The sequence below is a fragment of the Pristiophorus japonicus genome, chromosome 6 (genome assembly GCF_044704955.1).
Source record: "Pristiophorus japonicus isolate sPriJap1 chromosome 6, sPriJap1.hap1, whole genome shotgun sequence".
NCBI classification, from domain to species: domain Eukaryota; kingdom Metazoa; phylum Chordata; class Chondrichthyes; family Pristiophoridae; genus Pristiophorus; species Pristiophorus japonicus.
Window position 1 is genome coordinate 264,569,642 of NC_091982.1, and position 22,869 is coordinate 264,592,510.

Here is a 22,869-nt window from a genome sequence, read left to right on the forward strand (position 1 = left end):
GAGTGGGAACTACCTAAATTTTTTTTCCCTTTCCCTCTTGACCAATTCTGTTGCCCCCAACTGCTGAATCGGCTCAGATCTATTAACTCTGCACATATTGAAACTTGGCTGCTTCAATGCCATGACATGTGCATTTGCTCAAGCTACTGAGAGCCAAGTTACAAGTGCATCATGACACATTTCAAACATTTTAATGGTAGCTAAAATTGTCTGTCTACCTGTTGCTTTATAGATGGGTTCAGACCTCGAAGAAGTATTGTCTTTGCAAGCTGGAGTGGAGGTGACTTTGGAGCAGTTGGAGCAACAGAATGGTTGGAGGTAAGACTTTAACAACTGAAGAGTTTTGAAGAACTGCTTGACCAGATTGACCTTTGTGAATAAGTTTCTTCAAATCCACAAGGTTTTTAGATGGATGTCAGCTCAATCTAAACAATTTTAATGTTTTATATAAATTATATTTTGAAATGTGCTTAGTCTGTCCATTCCTAGCAAGTCATGCAGTTGTAACACAATTTTTTCAAGAAAGCCTTCTACTACCTTTTACTGGTAGTGGTCAATAAATGTGGCCTTGCCAATGTCTCACTTATCGCAAGAACAAATAACACAAACAAAACCTTCATTTTGCCATTGTAACATGCTATTCTTCAAATGATTTCCCCCCCCCCCCCCCCCCCAACCCCTAATATGCATTAGTCTCTCACAGACCAGAAGTCTGAGTCTTAAGGGGCATGTTGGTAACCCATCAATGTACAAGTGCATGCACTTATTTGAATTAGGAAAATTGGTTTAAAGTCTTTTTTCTGCTTTTAGGAACTTAATATTCGTGTAGTGTACTTATTACTGGAATTTTTTGAGCTCACATTACCAGATAGGAATATACTCTTAATGTGTCCTTTTTGAAAGGGTTCCACCCTGCATCCATCATGGTTGTCTTGTGCTAACTGCATTTTCTGGCCAAATTACAAACTGGAGACCAGTTCTCAAATTTCCACCAATAGGGGAAAGGGCGGAGGATTGGAGCTAGCGGAAGTGCTCTTGCAGAGAGCCAGCATAGGCTCAATGGACCAACTGCCTGCCTACAGTGCTGTAATGATTCTATGATTTTAGTTCCCTATAGTAAGCCACTGGAAGGTGCGTGAGTGTATCTGGAGGTGACCAGCACTTTTCAATTTGGTGATACTATTGGTCACAAGGAATTTACTGTTTAAACTAATCAATAACACCATAACATTATAACAATCTAATCTTTGGATTTTAAGTAGTAAGTCTCCATTACAAGTTGGCATTTCCATCACATCTTCTAATGGTGGGGAATCAGTTGGTTAGTCCCACCTTGAGGAAGGGAGAGGTAATGAATATTTGACGGGTAACTCACCTTTCTCAGCATTGAAGGAGCTCTCTTTGCCCTTTGTATTGTCTATCTTCAGACGAGGGTGAAGAAGGGGATGTAAAGAAAAAAAATAGATCTTAAAAAGTCTTGAGATGGCACAATGACTCGGTTTAACTGATCTTCTTTATTCTCAGGGATACATGTCTGTGTTGCATTTGAAGGTCTGTGCCTACTTTAGCCTTGACAGAGCAGTGCTAGGTAAGTCAGCATTGTTTCTGTCTTTTTTTGACGAGTAAATGAATGGGCAAGCTTAGTTGAAACAGTTTTCTTAGCATTTGAATCTGTCTCCATTAGGTGATGAACTGGGTGAGAAGAAACTCTTAAATATTGCAATCTGTTAATCCTAGAGTGGCTTTCCATGTCCCAAGCACTTAGTATACACGTGAATTAATTGTGTTAAATAACCTGCAAAAGGAAAAGAGCATTATAGTGACTAATTAGCTCAGTAGGCAAAGCACCAATAATCTCTGGCCAGTTATGAACCTGGGTCGTGACAGTTGACATTCACTTGACTTTCAAGAATCACAGTTGTGACTGATCTGGTGCTTGCTTGACATGTGGACTGTCAACCAGGAGTAGTTGTTGTGGCTGAAATCAGCCAACCCAGACAAATAATTGTATCATATTTAACCTTCCAATTCTATGTGGTTCTGTACCATTCTGCATCAGACCACATGTTGTATTTACTTAGTGAACCATCAGAGAAGTGAGTAAAATACATTTTATTCTCAATTGTTATAGTTGGAGGGAGCAGAATGCAAGGTCTTGATTTATGCAAATCATATTGATTGAGGTTGTCGCAATACTCAAAGGTTACCCAAGTCATCTCAATAGCTTAAAGTTATGCTTGTGCATAGGAAGACAAATTTAAGTACTTGACAAAAGGGGGAGAAAGCAAGATTAGAACAAATCCTTAATTGGCACCATTTAAAATAAAATCTTCCCATTTATCTGGTGATACACACACACACACACACACACACACACACCACACATTTCCTGCACTTGACATTTGTATGGGATCTTTAGAATTGCCATGTGTATGAAAGGGCACAATATATTCTACTGGAGTTCAGATGTAAAATTGATGACATCTGGCATCTCTATGCTGAACCTGAATCTTAACCAACGTCAAAGTTACTGTTCAATTTTTTTTTAGTGTAGTTTGTTCATTTGATTCTGCCAGCAATGCATGGGTAAAGAGGAAGGCCGATTTCATTCAATAAGTTTATTTTTTAAGCAAAGAGCTGGGGATTTTATCAGTGAAAATCAAAATGGTGCATTCAGGAAGATTGTTGGTGGGTGAAGTTTTTAACTAGTGGCTCTGAATTGATTTTAGAAGAAAATCTTTCTTAAATGGATTTGAGCAGGAGCTGGGAGATTTTTCTCAAGTGGGTCAATCATGGTCTATGTTCTGTTCCAGGAGGAGAGAGCTTCAAAATGTTCGGCAGTTCCATGTTGTATAATCTAATTCGAGAAACTATCTCACAGGTAAGAATTCAATTTTAAAAGTCTGCAGTAATCAGCATGAAACATTTTTAGGACTACATCTGTCTTTTTGGTTGGCAGTTAAGGCCCCTTGAAACTAAACTTAAACATATGTGAAGCTGAATCTGACAGTAATACTGTCATAGGGAGGTGCAGAGTGGAGACAAGGCACTTCTAAAGGCCTTGACTGCCGCTTTATTGTTGGCTGATTTAATGAGAACATTTGGGTCGTTGAGGCTACTGTACCACTAATGTGTATTTTTTAATAAAAAGATAATGGGGCTGAAATTAGACGACATATTGCCCAAAGTTACAAAATTCATCAAAAAGCACCCACATATTGCCCGCTGGAAAATTCATCAGTGCCATACCGCTGGGCAGTATGCATACTGCCCACCCATGCAGACTGCCGACATACTGCCCAAAATTACAAAATTCGTGACGTATCACCAACTCACTGGAGACTGTCTTGGAAAAGATGGTTTTAGGGCAGTATGTAGACAGAGTTGACAGGTCATCTTTAACTTCCAATAAAAATGTTGTCTTTCACCTCCCAGTCTCTCCCACACCCCAGTCTCTCACCCCCGCAGCGATCTCTTTCCTCATCTCCCCCTGCCCCATGATGTCGTGAGTAGAGAATCATTGATGCACTGTACCTCTGACCTTTCAGAGGTTTGTCTGGTGAATGGGAGATATATAAATAAATAATGAGCACACAATTAAAAGTACCAACTATGGTCGTTACGTTTTAGTGTGGGATCAGACACCAACATGCTATCCTCCACGCATTGAAAGCACGTTCACTATTAAAATAAGTAATAATCTGGAGAACTACATTACGAAAGAGCAATGCATTTAAGGTTAAACTCATACCTGTGTATCAGGAACTCCAAACAGACTCTGGCCTCTCGTCGGTACCGGGGGGGAGGGGAGGGGGAGGGGGGGAGGGGAGGGGGAGGGGGGGAGGGGGAGGGAGGGGGGGAGGGGGAGGGGGGGAGGGGGAGGGGAGGGGGGGAGGGGAGGGGGAGGGGGGGAGGGGAGGGGGAGGGGGGGAGGGAGGGGGAGGGGAGGGGGGGGGAGGGAGGGGGAGGGGGGAGGGGGAGGGGGAGGGGAGGGGGGGAGGGGGAGGGGAGGGGGAGGGGAGGGGGGCGCGACACAACTCGTGAACCAAAGATTCCCGAGTGAAAAGGCCTTTCCACCGCACACCGCTGACTGCACTCCGCTCGGCTTACCACTGAGAAAAAGTTGATGAAAATCTCACACACTCCGTCCCAGCGTCACCAGGCGATTTAAAAAAACAAAACGACAGACCGTCGGGAAACGGGTGGGCCATCTGTTTGACTAATTTCAGCCCCATTATTGCCTGCCACAAAACTGTTGCGTGAGCACTTCATCATAAAGCTGGCTCCACTTGAATTTGAAGCCTGTACAGTGTACTAATGGTCGTGGCCCAATGGAAATAGGTATTGCACACTAGCACTAAAGGTGGGTTAGGACGACTTAACCCAACCCCTATCTTGGTCATTCTTGAACAAAACTGCCCACTTCATTTGTTCGAAACATGTTTATCAGCATTTTCGTGCTAAATGGGGAATGAAAGGCTCCTGTGGATTATGGTTTTCATTTTGTTAACTCAAAAGCTTTTCTTTTTAAAAAAAAAAAAAAAAATATTTGGCAAGAGTTTCTTTGAGTTTTTTGTTGGGAGATTAAATTGGCTGTGCTGTTGCTCCAGATTTGAAGCTGATTTCATAGTCAAGTGCTGATTTTTTTTTTTTGAAGCTATAAGAGCTGAAATTTGTGTTTTAGTAATATACTCATGTTAGGCTGCTGTTTTTTTCATCTATGACAAACCCTCTCTGCCTCTACTGTTTTGTATAAATCATTTGTTGTCCCAACAGGTAAAGGATCCTATATCACATACAGAATCTATCTACAAATGGGTTGAAACAAGTAACAAAAATTGGCTGGAAACAATGTAAGTTATTTTGTGTATCATCTGCTCAATTTAACCTGTGATTCTTCTCTTTCCACACTGAGAAACCTTTCACTCTGGCCCGGATAACCCATCTACCTGCAAGTGAGGAGACTTGTTGGTTTACAATGCAATCGTTACTCCATCTCAATAATTCATTAGCTATGAAGCACTGGAATCCTGAGGGCATCTGTTAAACATTTCTAATTATATATTTCATTTTACATGGGAAAATATATACAGTAAGGTGCTGTACAAACAAGTACTTTCTTTAAACCCGAGTGAACTTTGTGTTCCAAACTGTTTTACTCTGCTGGGAATTATAAAGGAAGATTTGCGTTTGTGTAGTGTTAATCTCAAAGCATTTCAAATTCACTGATTAACTTTTTGAAATACAATTACTGTTATGTAGGGACATATGGTAGACATCAGAATTCTACTGAGTTGTAGGATCTATCACTTGGCTCCTCTATTCAGATTTAATAGAAGTGAGCCCAACAAAATTTGGAGACAAAAGATACGGGTACAAAATTCTGGCTTCTGTGGATTCCTTTTCTTTTGTGTAGTCCGCTGCCCAGGATTGTGTACAACAGGTTCAGACATGTGATCTGTTATATCATTAGTTACTTTGTGAAGCGTCGTGGTAGGGAGAAGGCAGAGGCCTTGACCGGAGGGGGGGGGAAGAAGGGCAGAGAGATTGCACACAGGTCGGGGACATGGAGACTCTGCCTTGTAGTGGCAGGACCTCGTTTAAATAAAACCTCCTGGAGCCCCATCGACAATTGACCGGTGGGCAGGAAGTGGCAACTGGGGTCCCATGGGAATGATCCCTGGCAGTCGGTGGGAGATGGGATTTCAGGGCAATAGAGGATGGCGATTGGAGAGCGCTTGGGATTCCCTTGAGGTCGGCGATTTGAGCAGGGCCAGGGCTCCGTAGTTACATAGTCTACAGCACAGAAATGAGTCGTTTGCCGCAACTGGCCGATGCCGGCTTTTATGCTCCACACGAGCCTCTTTACACCTCTTCATCTAACTCAATCCTTCTTAAATAAAAACAAAATGCTGGAAATACTCAGCAGATCAGGCAACATCTATGGAGAGCAAAACAGGTATTGGCCCTGAAATTCCGAGGGGGCATCCCACGGGTAAATCCTGAAAAAATAGAAATAAACTGCGCACTCAGCTGGAGCTGTTGCACACGTTGGGACTCCTGATTCACAGGCCTCCTCTCCCAACAACGCGCAGTGCGTGCACGTCAGGGTGGCCGCAGGAGTCACGTGGGCCTGGACACCCAATCACAAGTAAGTATTTCTCATTCATAGTAATGGGAGATTCGTAAGTTACTATACTATGAATGAGAAAACCCCCAAAATGCACAAACACTACAAAGCATTTTTTTTTAAAAAGCACCTTGCACAATAAACTAAAAAATTAAAAATGTTACATGTTTTTTAAATTTAAAAAAAATTCCTGATTTTAAAAAAAAGTTAGTGTTCGGGTTTAAAATAAAATCGAGTGGGCAAGGTTTTAACATGTTTTCATTTTTATTTTAATGTCTTTTCTATGTTTTTAAACTCTAGCGCCTGTAAAAGTAGGCTATATGCCTGCTTTTTCAGGCGCAAGATTTTAAAGGACATTTGCAGGGCAAGATATTCGTAAATATCGGAAATCTTGCCCCGCTCGCGAGGTACGGAGGATCTGTCAAGCCAGAAACTTGGCAGGTCGGAGATGCCGGTTTTCAGCGCATGCACATAGTGCGGCGAAAACCAGCTTTTCTGATGCCTTCCTGGTTCCGTAGAAACTTCATATGGATCCGGGACATGGGAATTTCAGGGCCAATGTTTCAGGTCGATGACCCTTCGTCAGAATCGGAAAGCACTCGAGATATAACGGGTTTTTAAGCGAGTGTAGGGGCAGGGAGAGGGTGAGAAGGATGAAAGGGGAAGGCCTGTGATGGGGTGATAGGCAGAAGAGATTGAGACAAAAGGGATGATGGTGCAAGGGAAAAGGAGATGGTAATGGGGCAAGTTAAGAAACGAGACGAGTCTAGATAGGATGGAAATGGCAGAATTAACAGTTGCCATAGGAGAGAAAAAAATAGCAGGGGTTATTGTTGAACTTGATGTTGAGTCCAGAAGGCTGTAAAGTGCTTAAACGAAAGATGAGGTGCTGTTCCTCGAGCTTAGGTTGAGCTTCTTTGGAACAGTGCAAGAGGCCGCAGACGGAGAGATCGGCGTGGGAGTGGAGCGGAGAATTAAAGTGACAGGCGACCAGAAGCTCAGGGTCACACCTACGGACTGAACGGAGGTGTTCCGCAAAGTGGTCCAATCTGCATTTGGCCTATACATTGTAGGGGAGACCGCATCCTAGGCAGAGAATACAGTATACTAAATTGAAAGCAGTACAAGTAACTCACTGTTTCACCTCGGTGTGTTTGGGGCCCTGGACAGTGGGAAGGGAGGACAGGTGTTGTATCTCCTGCATTTGCATGGGAAGCTGCTGTGGGGATTTGGGGGGTGGATGCTGGAGGTTGAGGACTTGACCAGGGTGTTGTGGAGGGAGCAGTCCCTTCGGATTGCTGAAACGGGAGAGGTATTTGGTGGTGGGAACACGCTGGAGGTAGCATAAAGGGCAGAGGATGATCCGTTTAAGGTGGAGGCTGTTGGGAAAGATTAGGACTAGGGGAATCCTTTGGTGGTTCTGGGAGGGGAGGGATGGGATGTGAGCAGAAGTGCGGGAAATAGAACGGACACGGTCGAGGGGTATGTCAACCATTGTAGAAGGGGATTCCTCGATTGAGAAAGGAAGACATATCGGAAGCACTTGTATGGAAGGTGGTATCATCCGAGCAGATGCGACGGAGACAGAGAAATTGGGAGAATGGAATGGAGTCCTTGCAGGAAGTGGTGTGGGAAGAAATGTCGTCCAGGTAGCTTTGGGAGTCTGGGCTTATTGAATGTTTGTCAATAGCCTATCCCCAGAAATGGGGAGGAAAGGAAGAGTTGGAGATGGACTATGTGAAGGTGAAGGAAGGGTGGAAATAGAATGGACACGGTCGAGAGCCATGTCAATCACAGCATGTCTGTCTGTCTCTTTCTCCCTAGTGTGTTTGCCTATTCCCCTAATTACGTCTGTCCCATTCGCCTTAGCTACTTGTGCTAGTGCATTCTGCAGCAACTTTCATTTATGTAGCGCCTAAAGAAAATGTGACACCGAGCCACAAGGAGATATTGGGACGGTTGATCAGAGGTAGGTTTTAAGGAGCGTTTTAAAGGAGGAAAGCGAGGCAGAGAGATTATCCGTTGAGCGTAGAGGCCAATTTTGGAGCAATTAAAACCGGGGATGCGCAAGAGGCCAGAATTGGAAGGGTACAGATATCTGACAGTTACAGGGCTGGAAGAGGTTGGAGATGGGGATGGGCGTGGCCATGGAGAGATTTGAAAACACAGATGACAATTTTAAAATCGAGGCGTTGCTCAACAGGGAGCCAGGGGTGATGGGTAAATGGGACTTGGTGCGAGTTAGGATACAGGCAGCAGTGCATTGGCTAAGCTTAACCACTCTGGGTAAGAACGTTTCTCCTGAATTCCCCATTTGAATGTATTACAGGTGCAGCGCCAAAATCTGGAATGTTCCAGACTCTGGACCAGTTGATGGCAGGGTTGTACGGACCCTGCCAACCTCGAGGTCCCGCTGCTGCCCTTACCTCCCTGCCCCGCCTGAACACTTTGGCAGCGGGGCCCTGCCCGACGACCTCATCGGGGCTGGCAGCCTGAACAGCTCCTTGGCGAGCACCCCCAGCCCCACCCCCCGACAATCTGAAATATCCAAACCTGGGTTCAGGTGTTTCCAGATTCTTGATGTCAGAAAGACGTTCCAAAGTCCGGAAAACACGGAATCCAGAATGGCCTCGGTCCCAAGGGTTCTGGATTCTGGCCGCTGCACCTGTTGTCACCTGTACAGGTTGAACCGCCATTATATGGCGCCTTCGGGAACGGGCCTGCCGAGGGATTTTGCCGGACATGGGGAGGCCAAGTGTCCGAAGGGGAGTAACGCTATACAAACCGTTTTTACAGCTGCCAGCCCCCAACCATTTTACTTTGATTTCCAACCCACCATAAAACCTTCAATAAAAAGAGAAATACCTATACTGTATCTTTCATTTGTTGTCTAACTGAAGCCGGGCCCATCCATTTAATAACGTGGTATTTTAAATATTTTGTCCCCACACAAAAGTATTCACGTAGCTGTTTCTGTCTCAATTGAATATGCAGTTTTATTTACTATAAATACTTGATAAATAAGGGGAAATAAACACTTTTAGATCTCCCAGAGGCTTTGATCCATTCGTTATTAAGGGAACCTATACAGCCGTCAGCCCCGATACTGATCTCCCCGACCCCGTGATCCGGGGATTTCTCTGTCTGATCTTTGAATGCCAGTCATTCCCTTGTTCAATTTGTTGTGCCACAACCTTTTTATCTCCCAGGGAGAACAAAGACTTTCAACGGGAAAGATAGAACTATAATTGATTCTTAGTTTTAGTACAAATGACATTTTGCTTGAGATTCAGCTTTACTTGGTAAGTGATGCCCGTACATCGTCATATGTACTCGAATTGTAAGCTCTGTAATTACCTGCCTACTTCCTGCTCCTACTCATTCAATTAACTCAAAAGAAAACCTGCTTGTGCCCTTTATTTTGAAGCTGTTTTTGAATAGTTCCCTTTAAGCGTATTTAAGCTGATAACTTTCTTAATTTTTTCACATTGTCCATGTCGGAGTTCTGCGCATACGCCACCCGGTGGCCATGAATGGTGCTGAATAAGGGAGGTGCAACCTGTATTTATCACTTCTTGTTTTGGACTCCCTACAAGTGGAAAAGTTTTCTTCATGTCTACCTTATCGAACCCTCTCATATAAAAGATATTTATCAGGGTACCTCTCATTCTTCTCTTTACTAGAGAAAAGAAGCCCATCTTGTTCAATCTTTCCTTTATAAGTAGCCTCTCCATGAACATAACATAAGAAATAGGAGCAGAAGGCCAAACGGCCCCTCGAGCCTGCTCCACCATTCAATATGATCATGGCTGATCCGATCATGGACTCAGCTCCACTTCCCTGCTGCTCTCCATAACCCCTTATTTTCTTATCGTTTAAGAAACTGTCGACTTCTGTCTTAAATATGTTCAATGACCCAGCTTTCACAGCTCTGAGGCGGTGAATTCCACAGATTTACAACCCTCCGAGAGAAGAAATTTCTCCTCATCTCAGTTTTAAATGGGCGGCCCCTTATTCTAAGACCATGCCCCCTAGTTCTAGTCTCCCCCATCAGTGGAAACATCCTCTCTGCATCCACCTTGTCAAGCCCCCTCATAATCTTATACGTTTCAATAAGATCACCTCTCATTCTTCTGAATTCCAATGAGTATAGGCCCAACGTACTTAACCTTTCCTCAAGTCAACACCTCCTCTCTGGAATCAACCTAGTGAACCTTCTCTGAACTGCCTCCAAAGCAAGATATCCTTTCGTAAATATGGAAACCAAAACTGCATGCAGTATTCCAGGTGTGGCCTCACCAATACCCTGTACAACTGCAGCAAGACTTCCCTGCTTTTATACTCCATCCCCTTTGCAATAAAGGCCAAGATTCCATTGGCCTTCCTGATCACTTGCTGTACCTGCATACTAACCTTTTTGTTTCACGCACTAATACCCCCAAGTCCCGCTGTACTGCAGCACTTTGCAATCTTTCTCCATTTAAATAATAACTTGCTCTTTGATTTTTTTCTGCCAAAGTGCATGACCTCACAACTTCCAACATTATACTCCATCTGCCAAATTTTTGCCCACTCACTTAGTCTGTCTATATCCTTTTGCAGATTTGTTGTGTCCTCCTCACACATTGCTTTTCCTCCCATCTTTGTATCGTCGGCAAACTTGGCTACATTACACTCGGTCCCTTCTTCCAAGTTAATATAGATTGTAAATAGTCCCAGCACTGATTCCTGCGATACCCCACTGGTTACTGGTTGCCAACCCGAGAATGAACCATTTATCCCGACCCTCTGTTTTCTGTTAGTTAGCCAATCCTCTATCCATGCTAATATATTACCCCCAACCTCGTGAACTTTTATCTTGTGCAGTAACCTTTTACGTGGCACCTTGTCAAATGCCTTCTGGAAGTCCAAATACACCACACTCACTGGTTCCCCTTTATCCACCCTGTTCGTTACATCCTCAAAGAATTCTAGCAAATTTAACATGACTTCCCTTTATAAATCCATGCTGACTCTGCCTGACCAAATTTTGCTTTTCCAAATGTCCTGCTACTGCTTTAATAATGGACTCCAACATTTTCCCAATGACAGATGTTAGGCTAACTGGCCTATAGTTTCCTGCTTTTTATCTGCCTCCTTTTTTTTTTAAATAGGGGCATTACATTAGCAGTTTTCCAATCTGCTGGGACCTCCCCAGAATCCAGAGAATTTTGGTACATTACAACCAATGCATCCACTATCCCTGCCGCTACTTCTCAACACCCTGGGATGCAAGCCATCAGGTCCAGGGGATTTATCTGCCTTTAGTCCCATTATCTTACTGAATACCACCATTGTCATCCTTGTGAATCTTTTTTTTGCTGCTCCTCCTGTGCCTCTATATCCTTTTTATAAGATGGAGACTAGATCTGTGCACAGTACTGTGGTCGGATCAAGTTTCTATACAAGTTTAATGTAACTTCTCTGCTTTTCAATTCTATCCTTCAGGCAATGAACCTTCGTTTTTTTTATTGCCTTACTAACCCATATTGCTACTGTTTAGTGATTTGTGTATCTGTACCCCTAGATCCCGTTGCTCCTCTACCCCATTTAGATTCTTCTAAGCAGTATGTGACCTCCTTGTTCTTGCAACCAAAGTGCACCACCTCACACTTCCTTGCAATCAGAGGGAAAAGCCAAGGCTGGAGAGAAACATAGAAAATAGGTGCAGGAGTAGACCATTCAGCCCTTCAAGCCTGCACCGCCATTCAATGAGTTCATGGCTGAACATGCAACTTCAGTACCCTATTCCTGCTTTCTCGCCATACCCCTTGATCCCCCTAGTAGTAAGAACTACATCTAACTCCTTTTTGAATATATTTAGTGAATTGGCCTCAACAACTTTCTGTGGTAGAGAATTCCACAGGTTCACCACTCTCTGGGTGAAGAAGTTTCTCCTCATCTCGGTCCTAAATGGCTTCCCCCTTATCCTTAGACTGTGACCCCTGGTTCTGGACTTCCCCAACATTGGGAACATTCTTCCTGCATCTAACCTGTCTAAACCCGTCAAAATTTTAAACGTTTCTATGAGATCCCCTCTCATTCTTCTGAACTCCAGTGAATACAAGCCCAGTTGATCCAGTCTTTCTTGATATGTCAGTCCCGCCATCCCGAGAATCAGTCTGGTGAACCTTCGCTGCACTCCCTCAATAGCAAGAATGTCCTTCCTCAGGTTAGGAGACCAAAACTGTACACAGTACTCCAGGTGTGGCCTCACCAAGGCCCTGTACAACTGTAGCAACACCTCCCTGCCCCTGTACTCAAATCCCCTCGCTATGAAGGCCAACATGCCATTTGCTTTCTTAACCGTCTGCTGCACCTGCATGCCAACCTTCAATGACTGATGTACCATGACACCCAGGCCCAAGAACTCCTTTTATGGGAGAATTCCTGCTCTTGCTGGCCCACAAGGAGTTCAGAGGTCATTTTTGATGCTCATTTTGAACTCTCTCCAATTGGCTCCTCCCACCCTATTTTCTATGTTTCTATTTCATTGGATATATTGAAGAGGGAGTTAGATATGGCCCTTACGGCTAAAGGGATCAAGGGGTATGGAGAGAAAGCAGGAAAGGGGTACTGAGGGAAATGATCAGCCATGATCTTATTGAATGGCGGTGCAGGCTCGAAGGGCCGAATAGCCCACTCCTGCACCTATTTTCCATGTTGCCAGACAGCATACAGTGCAACACTCCCCCTGACTGGACGTTAATAGTATGTCGTGCCAATTAAGTAATCGGGCAGTGATTATTGCATCTTAAGTACTTTAAGCAGGAACCTAGCAAAGGCCTGAATCGCTGCTGTTTTAATACTCCAGCAGCTGGGAATGAGGTGGGTTGGAGGCAGGATTTCAAAGAATTTAACCCCTCACTGACTCTTTCCTGGGGGGCGGCGGGGTACGGGTGGTGGTAAAATCGAGGCCATAATCTTTGGAGGCAGGCATGATTTTTGTTTTTTTTGGTTAGAAATGTTATTTGTGCCTTTTTTATTGAAACTGACTGAATTTGTCTTTACTGACCTTTAGCAACATGTCTGCCATTCTTCAAGGAAAAGATTGCAGTGTGGCACAGTGGACAAATTTTAAGAATTACGTTGAGATTTTAGAGGTTTATGTTGATTGACGGTCATGTAACATTTAGGGTGGCACTTAAGTTAGAGTAACATAACTTTATTGTAACAGCTCAGTATAAGGCACAGTACTGTAGAATGTTATGGCCTGTATATGTATGAATATATTTTTTATCCTGGATTCCCTGCAGAATCCCTTCGAGCGAGAGAACAGAGGACAAGAGAATGTGATAGAGGGGTTGGGAAGAAAGATGAGAGCTGGGGAAGAAATCAGTAGGGACCGAGAGAGATTCACAGAGGGTGGGATCGGGGAGATGACCTTGCTGTTAGCAGATCCGCTAATAATAAAGAAAAATAATTTCAGTAAAAAACAGCTTGAAGCTCCGGCATCTCAGTGTAAAATGGGTTAAATGTGATCAGGAACCCACTTCTATATAATTAAAGTGCCACGTCCAGTGACCACTGTCTTTTTACAAATAAAGTATTCCTTCTTGCAGTTTGACACCAATTCCTATGGATACCAGTGTTTATGCATTCTTGGCAATTGGTGGGATCCCAGCTGTTGGACTCAGTTTTACCAAGGTAAGCGGACCCTGCAATTCCTGGCAAGGCCTTGAGGGGTAGAACACGACCTTCACATGCCCACGTCCCTGACCCCTGACTAGAGTCATGCTATTTCGGGTAGACCCTTCTCTGGCACCTGTCCCACAGGTGGGAGCAGATTACCACAGTGTTAACAGAGCCCATATGGCTCTGGGAGGCAATAGAAGCAACAACAAAAAATAGCTAATGTTGTTTCTGCTAGTTTTGGCAGTGCAGTCTATTTCTGCAATCAATAGTCAAAGCTGTTTATATTTTTAAAAAAAACTTTTAATCTCCCCCACAGCCCTAGCAAAACTGAGCAAGTGCAGGTGTCCCTGGTGCCTTGAAGCATTAAGGGCATAAATGAGCAACTGCATTGTATGGTGTATTTCGCTCACTTGTGTGGTATTAAATGTGTTTGCCTATTTGTGGATGGGCAGGTTGTGCACCCACCCCTGAAAGTACTGCAACTTGTGGTTCCAGTTTCTACCCCAAGTTTTTGCCCCTCTTGCCTGTGTGCTGTAAACTAAAACGCCCCACCCCCAGGAATTTTGAGGCTGTTGTGGTGTTCTGTCCAGTTTGCAAATTAAATGCAGGTGGGGAATTTTTCTCTGCTTTTGCTCTTTGCAAGTAAAGCAACCATAAGAGATAGCTGAGGAAAAATTGAATGAATGGTGATGGTGTTTGTTTTGGGGGTTGGGGACCTGTTGCACTAAGTGTGACTTTGTGAAACGAGGGACACTAACCATGAACTATAACACCAGACGTTTGCTAATAAGGTGTGGGTTCAGAATTCTGAGAATTATTTTGGAGTCTCCCAAACAGTTTCTAGGGAGTCCCAAATAGAGAAAAAATTGCAGTAATTTGTAGTGTTTATATTGCCCTATGAGATTTTACTAAAATGGGATCAACTTACTGATGGTGAAATTAGATTTTCAGTATTGCTGAAGAACTCGGTTGACAATTATTTTCAGAAATCTTATAGAATGTCTGCTTCTGATTCCTATTGACTGAAAACCACAGGGAAAAACTTGGGAATCTAATTTTGTGCAAAACAAAAAATTCCATATGTACTTTAAAACATTTCTAATTGATCTTGTTGGTTGCAGGATGATAGTTATCCATACCATACAGCAGAGGACACGCTGGTCACTCTCTCTCGGTTTACTAGTCAGAAGCTGGAGAATGTAAGCCGTACCATGGCTGAAGTAATCGGGATTGCTATGATTAAGCTCATCACTCACGATCATCTTCCACTTGATTACATAAAATATTCTGAAGATCTGCATAGCTACATTAGTGAAATTGAACAATTCAGTTCAGTACTACAGGTAAACAAAAATTGTGTTGATTCTTCAGTGTCTGGTAAGGTGAGATGGGCAGAAGCATAAACAAACCATAAAGCTGTACCATTGCTATTCAAGGAGCAAAGTTTGAGCTGTTCCATGGCATGCAGCGTGAATTTGTTGGAATTCCATGGTGATCAAACCACTGATATTTACAGCACAGGAAGAAGCTATTTGTCCAATTGTGTTGGAATTTCTTAGTGTCTGCTTAGTTCAGTTAGAGGTTGTGGGGACATCCCTGTTATGAAGGAGCACATAATTTAGGTTGCTACTTCAGTTACTGAGTGCTGCATTGTCGGAAGTGCAGTCCTTCTGATGAAACACTAACTGAGACTCTGTCTCAGAATTTGGGTGGAAAAAGGAGCTGTCCCATGGCACTAATGAAAAAGAGCAGGGAGGATTCCGTGGCCAATATTTGTCGCTTAACCAGCAGAGCTCAAAATAACTTGTCTGGTCATTCATTGAATTGATTGTGGGACCTTGCTGTGCACAATTTGGCTGTCATGTTTGCCAGCGTCGAAACAAAGAATCCACTTCAAAGTAATTGATTGGAAAACACTTTGTCCCAAGGACTTAAGCTGCTACATGAATGCAAAATCTTCATTCCTGGTGAAGTTTCTGTGTACATTGATTATGGGGGCAATCGGTAACGATGCAGGTCCTTGACTGTTCTTCTCGCCACTGTCTTGTTCGATAGAGATGTGTCACCCACCAACCTTCAGTCATTTGATGCTGTCTTCACTCTCTTACTGTTAAGTTTTGCGTAGATTGTGGGTCTGATAACCTGCAACATTACCGACTATTTAATACAGGCATATCTTTTTAAATCCGTGGGTCGAAAAAAAACTTAATACAATTTTCAAAACAAATTTTGTTTTCTGAGATGTAGCTTCCAATTCACGATACATGTATGACAACACTCTTTCTTGTTCAACAAACTGACCTACAAATGTGACTTCCTCCCCATCTCGTTTGTTTGTTTTAGGCTAATTGTCTAATGTTTCTTCTTCCCCCATAATTATCTTTTGAAAATCCAGGTTGTGAAAACAAACCTGTGTGAAGCAAAACCTTTTTTTAACGCTAGAGAACGATGGAGCAAGTTGTCCGGCTAAACAAATTTTAAATGCAGTCAAATTCATGCCTGCTCTATTGTGAATAGAAAACTGGTTATACCCTTCAGATGATGCTGTAAGAATTAAACTGGAAGTTGAATTAAAACTTCTTTTACAGAAACGTGGACTGACTACGAAGTGGCTGTATTCTGCACGTGGTGATTTCTACCGTGCTGCCAATCGCCTGAATAGCCAAATAGAAAACTCTGATATGACAAATATCTTGCTCCGCAGGACCTACAACAATCGGATTATGAGGGTAAATTTCCGTGCATTTACCCCTTCTGCTGCAGTGTATATCGTACAAATGTAACAGTTATTCCTGCTTTGTAGCATTAAGGGTTGCGACGATAAACCTTAAACATGTTTTAGTGTGTTTTTGGTCAGCCAGATGTCGATCAGACCTGAAACACGTTGCCATATCCAAACCACAGTGTTGAGAAATCCACATACAGTAGAGGTATCTTCATCATTACAGATGTAGGTGTAATGGCGGTTGGGCACAGAGCACCTCTTTGACAGCCTCACCTAGCTGACATCCTGCTGGTGGTCCCCGTGATTTCTGTCGGGGAAACACACTGTTGCCAATAATGGTATTGGAGGCAAAAAACATATTTATACCACCGGGCAAAAACTTTCCTGATGGTGCAAAGTTTAAGCAGAAATAAAAAGACACAAATTAAGAAAAATATGCCATATATTGCCAAAAAAAAATCTTCTTACTAGGCTCTTTATGCAGCTCAGTGCCTAGCAACCTTGAACACCCATCTAAATGAGTGTGATTGGGTCCACATTGTTTCCAAATGTAAATACTGGCAAAGGGGGAGACATTGTCACTTACACGTCATTTAGTATAATGTAGCTCCTGCTCACTTCAGGCAGGGGGTTTGATCGCCCACTGGAAATGTGTGCTGTGCACAAAAGGAGTTGAAATCTGGCATAATGGATCTCAGCCCACTTGTTTGGTCCATAAAGCTCCATCTTCACATGTTTGCACGATGCTATAGACAAAACAAATCTAATCTGTCAAAAATGGATTGTGCCCAACAAATATAACATCTAGTCCTGTGATTGTTTAAAGAATGAATTGGAATTAATATCCTATTTGTTCCAACAGGTGGAGTACCACTTTCTTTCGCCTTTTGTGTCGATAAGTAGTTGCCCATATCGACACCTGCTATATGGCAGAGGAAACCACACCCTTGCTGGTATTGTGAAGCAGCTGAAACTTCTGGAGGAGAAGCCTGACTGCGTCGATTTCAATATGATCCGTAACAACTTGGCCTTTGCTACCTGGACCTTGCAGGGGGCAGCCAATGCACTCAGTGGAGAAGTGTGGACCAGCAGCAATGAATTCTGATCAGACATTCACACTGGTTTGTCTGCAGGCATCACTTTAAATTCCAAAATGCTGAGATATATTGATGCCTTAACACTTGGTGGGTCACTTAAGTTTAACTATTATCGTATGGGAATAATTGGCATTTATATTAACTTTAAATCATATTTGGCATCTATTTTGTAAAGTGGAAACAAAACTAGGATACAAAGGTTACTTCTTTAACTTGCAGATATATATTCCTCAGCTGCTTTAAAAGAACAGCCATTCTATTCCAGCAGTGCAAGTGAAGGGACAATAATATCTCAGTTATATTCAAAAGTCACGTAATCTTTTGCACTTATTCTATAATGTTGCCTCTTAAGCTATTTTTACACTAGCCCTAGGCATTACTCTTTCCTAGTGAGTAGACCTTGTATACCTGGTAGAAACCCTCAAGCCAACAGCAACTGCAGTGCAAATTTCCACACTCCATTTAAGAATCACTTCTGGGAAGACTGGTTTTTCTGGCAGCTGGTCTTGGTAAATGTAATAAGTTTCATGAGGGTTTCCACTTGGGTATATGAGAACTGCACATTGGCAACCTAGTGGTGCAAGTACTTGGGCCATTGTAGGAGCAGCTTTGCAATATGTGCTTTCATAGGTGACTGATCTAGTGCTGTTCTTGCATTGTGTAGTGGTGAGCAAAGGAGTACTTTAAAACGTAAATAGAAAATATTGGAAACATTTAAGGGGGGAAAAGTGTGTGTGTGGGAAAACAGGCAATGGTTAAATGGCAGAAGTGATATAAGCATGAGACGAGGCATAATGAGAAACCTAAAATAAAAAATAAATATGAAACGTGATGAAAAGATTACTGTATACTTAAAGTTAAGAATTAATTATTTTTGGTGTGCTGCACTGTATCTTGATAAACCTGTTCCAGTGTTATTGTAGCTGAGTCATTCAGTGCAAGATATCATGGAAGCTATTGGGCCTGCATCGTTTCTCCTCCTCAGAACTGTGGCATTGCACATTGGGAGTGGAAGGCCTGTGTAATGTTAAACATGTCCATATCCTGGAGGTATGTAATAGCATCACTCCTTCAAGCAGTGGAGCACGGACGCTGCTAGAAATATGATGTGGGCACCAAAAAGAAACTGAGGATCACTGCAAATTAATTCAGTGTAGTATGGAAAACCAATTAAACTAAGTTGAGAGCAGAGATTTTCAAAATAAAGTTGAGCAGAAGCAAAGATATAGGCTTACAAAATTAATAAATTGGGGTGAAATACATTAACTTTTTTCACGCAGTGCAGAGGTTTAAGTGTAATGAAGGTAACTGGGAGACACAAGTTAGAAAGGTTAGCAATGTTACCTAGTGGTTGGGAGGACTGAAGTACATCTATGTATGGATAAACAAGTCTTGCCCATTGAAAAGTAATCTAAAAAGGCATTAACTGCTTGTATTGCTTAATAATGCCATTTTACTAAATAGTTCAACGCATGACAAAATTGAGAACAGAAAATGTGTAATTCTAAGAGATGTAATTAATCTCTGGCCTTCTCATACTTAGTCTGAGGTAGTATGTCTTTTATCTTTTAATTTCTGGCTGCAGTAACAGTGCCACTTCTGAAGTGAAAATAAGACGATTTTTTGTGAGGTACTTGCACTTTTTTGAGGTAGATGAAGGAAGAATAGCAGGCATTGCTGTTAATGTTGGAATGTTACCCAATGTCACATTGCGACAAACTGAAATAAATGCACACAACGATCACTAACTTTTTTAATTGGCTTCTCCAACCTGGAATTTTTTTATTCGGTTCTCGAAACTACATTCACATTTTATGAAGCTATAATTAATGGTTATTCGCATGTTTTCTGAGTCAACTGTATACTTGGGGTGGGAGGCTGCATAATTGGTAGGTGTTGGTGCCTCGCCTGGCCCGAGAATGAGCTGATGCGCTAATTGGGTCATTTATGTTGAGTCTCCCAAGAACAGGCCCCAGATTCCTTGATATTTTAACTCAAGGGTTTAAAAAATATATACTCTAGAAATAGATAATACAACAATTAGTGTAATTTAATTTGCAGTTAGAAATTGTTTTAGCATATTAACTTTTCTGCCTCTCTCTTCAGTGCCATTCAGCTGTTTGCAAATTGTTTGACCTTGTTGGAAACTGTACAATAGCAATACTTTCCAGTACTTTATTACACTTGTCCAAACTTCCTATAAATTTTGACAATTCCGATAAGTATAAGATACGTAAACCTTTGCTCATCACTATTTTTCCATTATCTGAGCTTAAAGCAAAGCTATGCTGTGAAAGATAGCTTGTCAAATGCTATGTCCCTTGACAACACATACTATTCTCTATTTTCAGAAGATAGTTTGATAGGTCAGTTATTGTATAAAGAACAATAATCTTACTTTTAGGGATAATTTATCAAATTACAAGCTGCCGTGAAAAGCTTTTAAAAAATTTACATTTTATTTAGTACAGCTAGTTTATCTCTCGGTAATCTTCTCTGAATTTTACTGGTGTAGGGGTTTGCAAACATTTTCAAAGCTCAGAACCAGTGACACAAAAAGAAACGTCATACTTGGCTTAGTTATCTTAATCCATTTAACACCTGTTCAAGTACTTTACTGCCTGCCTATCAAGCTAGAGCATTAGCCAAAGTGACAGAGCTCAGTGCTTACAATTTATCATTTTTCTTTCAAAATGATGCACCTAAATTATCATCTGGTGAGAAACTTTTAAGGATGGTGAAATTGCCGCTAAAGTGGCCATATACTTACCAGCTATTCACTGTACAGGTTCTGTATGCTTGTCACCTGAGGTAAGCATCTGTCGAGCCCAGTTGTAATGTCTCTTTCTTCACACCAGTCAGCATTGAGATATTTATTTCTTTTATTTATCAGTGACAGAGTTCACTATAAATAGTTTTATCTTTTTTAAAATAAGATAATTATCGGAAGCAGTGCCTTCCATAATTATGACGGTTATACTGTCGACAATCAGAAAGCAGCATCTGCTACTAAGAAATGAAAGCCTATGACATTTCTACAAGTAAAAACCTCATTATCGGGAGCAGTGCCTTCCATAATGTCATGAAATAAGGTAGTTTTTGCCTACCACGGTGTATATCGGGAGCAGTGCCTTCCATATGTTTCACCCAAGGTGTATTAAAAATTATCGGGAACAAGGATTCCCATAATTTAACTATTTTATTTGAATAGCAGTAGGGAGACTAATTGTGTGCTTCTGATCAACTGCAATAATGTTTTATTTGCTTAAATGTGTGTATTGATAGCTTAATTTGTGGTTTGTGTCCTCATATCAGGGGCCCTCTGTGCCTTGTGACAATATATGTTCACCATTACTTTAAAAGTTGTGTCCCTTTTAATTGTTACTTGGGTATATGGGACAGGGAATAAATCCAGTGATCAATAATAAAAGTGGACAGTAGAACACAGTTGCAAAGTTCCAAGGTATCCCCAAATCCAACATGGAATTATTAATATAATTGATTCTTTTATTACATAAGTGGACACTATTTCACTTGATTTGCTGCTGTTTGTTGAGAAAACACTCAACTGGGAGAGCTGCTTCTGAAGCTCTGCACCTTCAACTGGTGGAACTGCTGCATGGTGTGCCCTTAGTGTGGTCATGAGGATGGTGGCAATGCACTTGCTTGTGAGGAGCTTCTGGTGCCTACTGTCCATCTGGTCGGGGCTCAACTCCATACTTACCAGTTGCCACATGACTTGGGTGGGGCAAGCAACATCTTGGTTCCAGTTAGTTCCAAGGTGACATGCCTAGCAATGGAAGTTTGGAACAGTCAACCTTCTGTGGCTGGCTCCATAATCCAATACCTAAACAAGGCAGGTCTGCAGTTAGTCAGTTGTTTGACCAACCAGTTTGGTTTACGACTGGAACCTTGAAGTAGACCTGTCTCTAGCAGCGGATTCTTCTGACTGCTCCAACTCACCCTGTGAGCAGTGCCCTAATAAATAAATCCTGGATGGACAAGGAATGGAAAGCTTATCTTTAATCTGCTGGTAGGCGGAGTGTTTTTACTTAAACTCCAGCAGTATCCCTGTACACACTTGGGATTCCCTAAACTTTGGCTCTGATGATCTGTACCTAAGCACTTTTGCTTTGGTAAGTGGGTTGTGTCCCTGTGTGTGACAATGTAACCTTCCTTTGTGGGAGACAGAACTATTGCACTATTGCCAGCATAACGGCAGAAAAGAAAATCTTGACCAATATCTCTTAAATTCTCCTGAAATATTTGCAATCTGTCCACTGGATAAAAAGAATAGAAAGCCTACATGTCAGTATATCTTTAATCAGCAATTATAGCTTGCCCAATTACTATGCTGTTGTTTTGAAATCAATTTGTTTGTTACAGGAGCTTAGGTGTTTACAAAATACTGTCTGAAATATACTGTATATAATGTGTTTTTCTGAATAGATTCTGCAGTTCACATTGTGATGAGATTGAACTAGGCTATTGTAAAATGTATTGCTGGGTTACCAATGCGAGAATGACGCTATCCAATTATACAGTTCCATTTAAGTTCAACATAAATGTTGCTTCTGTTTTTTAAAATTTTTGAAATGTACATTTGTTCATGTTTCTGTTTGAAACAAAATGTCCAGCTCCGGAATAGGAATGTTTAACTAAACCAGGCTGACCTAGAACACGGAATAAGTGATTCCAGGAAACGTGTATTATTATTTAAAAGACTAGTGAGAAAATCTGTATCCATAACCCAATTTGAGAGTTCTTTAGCTCTTCTTATATTCATGTTGATGCACTTTCCTCTCCCAAAAACTTTGGCCATGCAGCCTGTACCTGGGGACTCTGGTTGTGGTACCTGACACTGCTTTGAATATTCTGTTTTGGATTGTCATTTCCACCAAATCATCTGATGCCTGTTGGGACAGGTTTTAATTATCTAGCTCTTTTCTACTGCAGTATATTCTGAAAACTGTCAATTGTCTTGTTATTTTTTCAGCACTGCACTTGTTGTTGTTTTAAGCAAAGTGATAATTGTATGAATTAACAAATTGATCTAAATGTTAGTTGGGAAAAGACTATAACATTTGTTCTGTTGTCTTGCGTATGTGCCTCAAATAAATTTTAAACAACATTGTCTGTTTTCGGATTGCATGGTATTTACAGCACAGGAGCAGCCCATTCGGCCCAACAGGTCCATGTCAGTGTTTTTGCCCCACACGAACCTCCTCCCACCCTTCCTCATC

The 22,869-nt window shown here is 42.0% G+C and overlaps 1 protein-coding gene across 3 annotated transcripts in view; it reads left to right on the forward strand.

Moving 5' to 3' along the window:
• LOC139266074 (transferrin receptor protein 1-like) overlaps positions 1–22,602 on the forward strand; it is a 68,788-nt gene extending 46,186 nt beyond the window's left edge. For all 3 annotated transcript variants that reach the window (XM_070883926.1, XM_070883927.1, XM_070883928.1), the window contains exons 12-19: positions 233–318; positions 1,525–1,588; positions 2,814–2,881; positions 4,777–4,853; positions 13,732–13,816; positions 14,926–15,147; positions 16,393–16,533; positions 17,392–22,602. In XM_070883926.1, coding sequence (XP_070740027.1) covers positions 233–318; positions 1,525–1,588; positions 2,814–2,881; positions 4,777–4,853; positions 13,732–13,816; positions 14,926–15,147; positions 16,393–16,533; positions 17,392–17,634 — 986 coding nt within the window. In that variant the 3' untranslated portion in view covers positions 17,635–22,602. The remainder of the gene's footprint in view (positions 1–232; positions 319–1,524; positions 1,589–2,813; positions 2,882–4,776; positions 4,854–13,731; positions 13,817–14,925; positions 15,148–16,392; positions 16,534–17,391) is intronic.
• Positions 22,603–22,869: the final 267 nt, after the last annotated feature.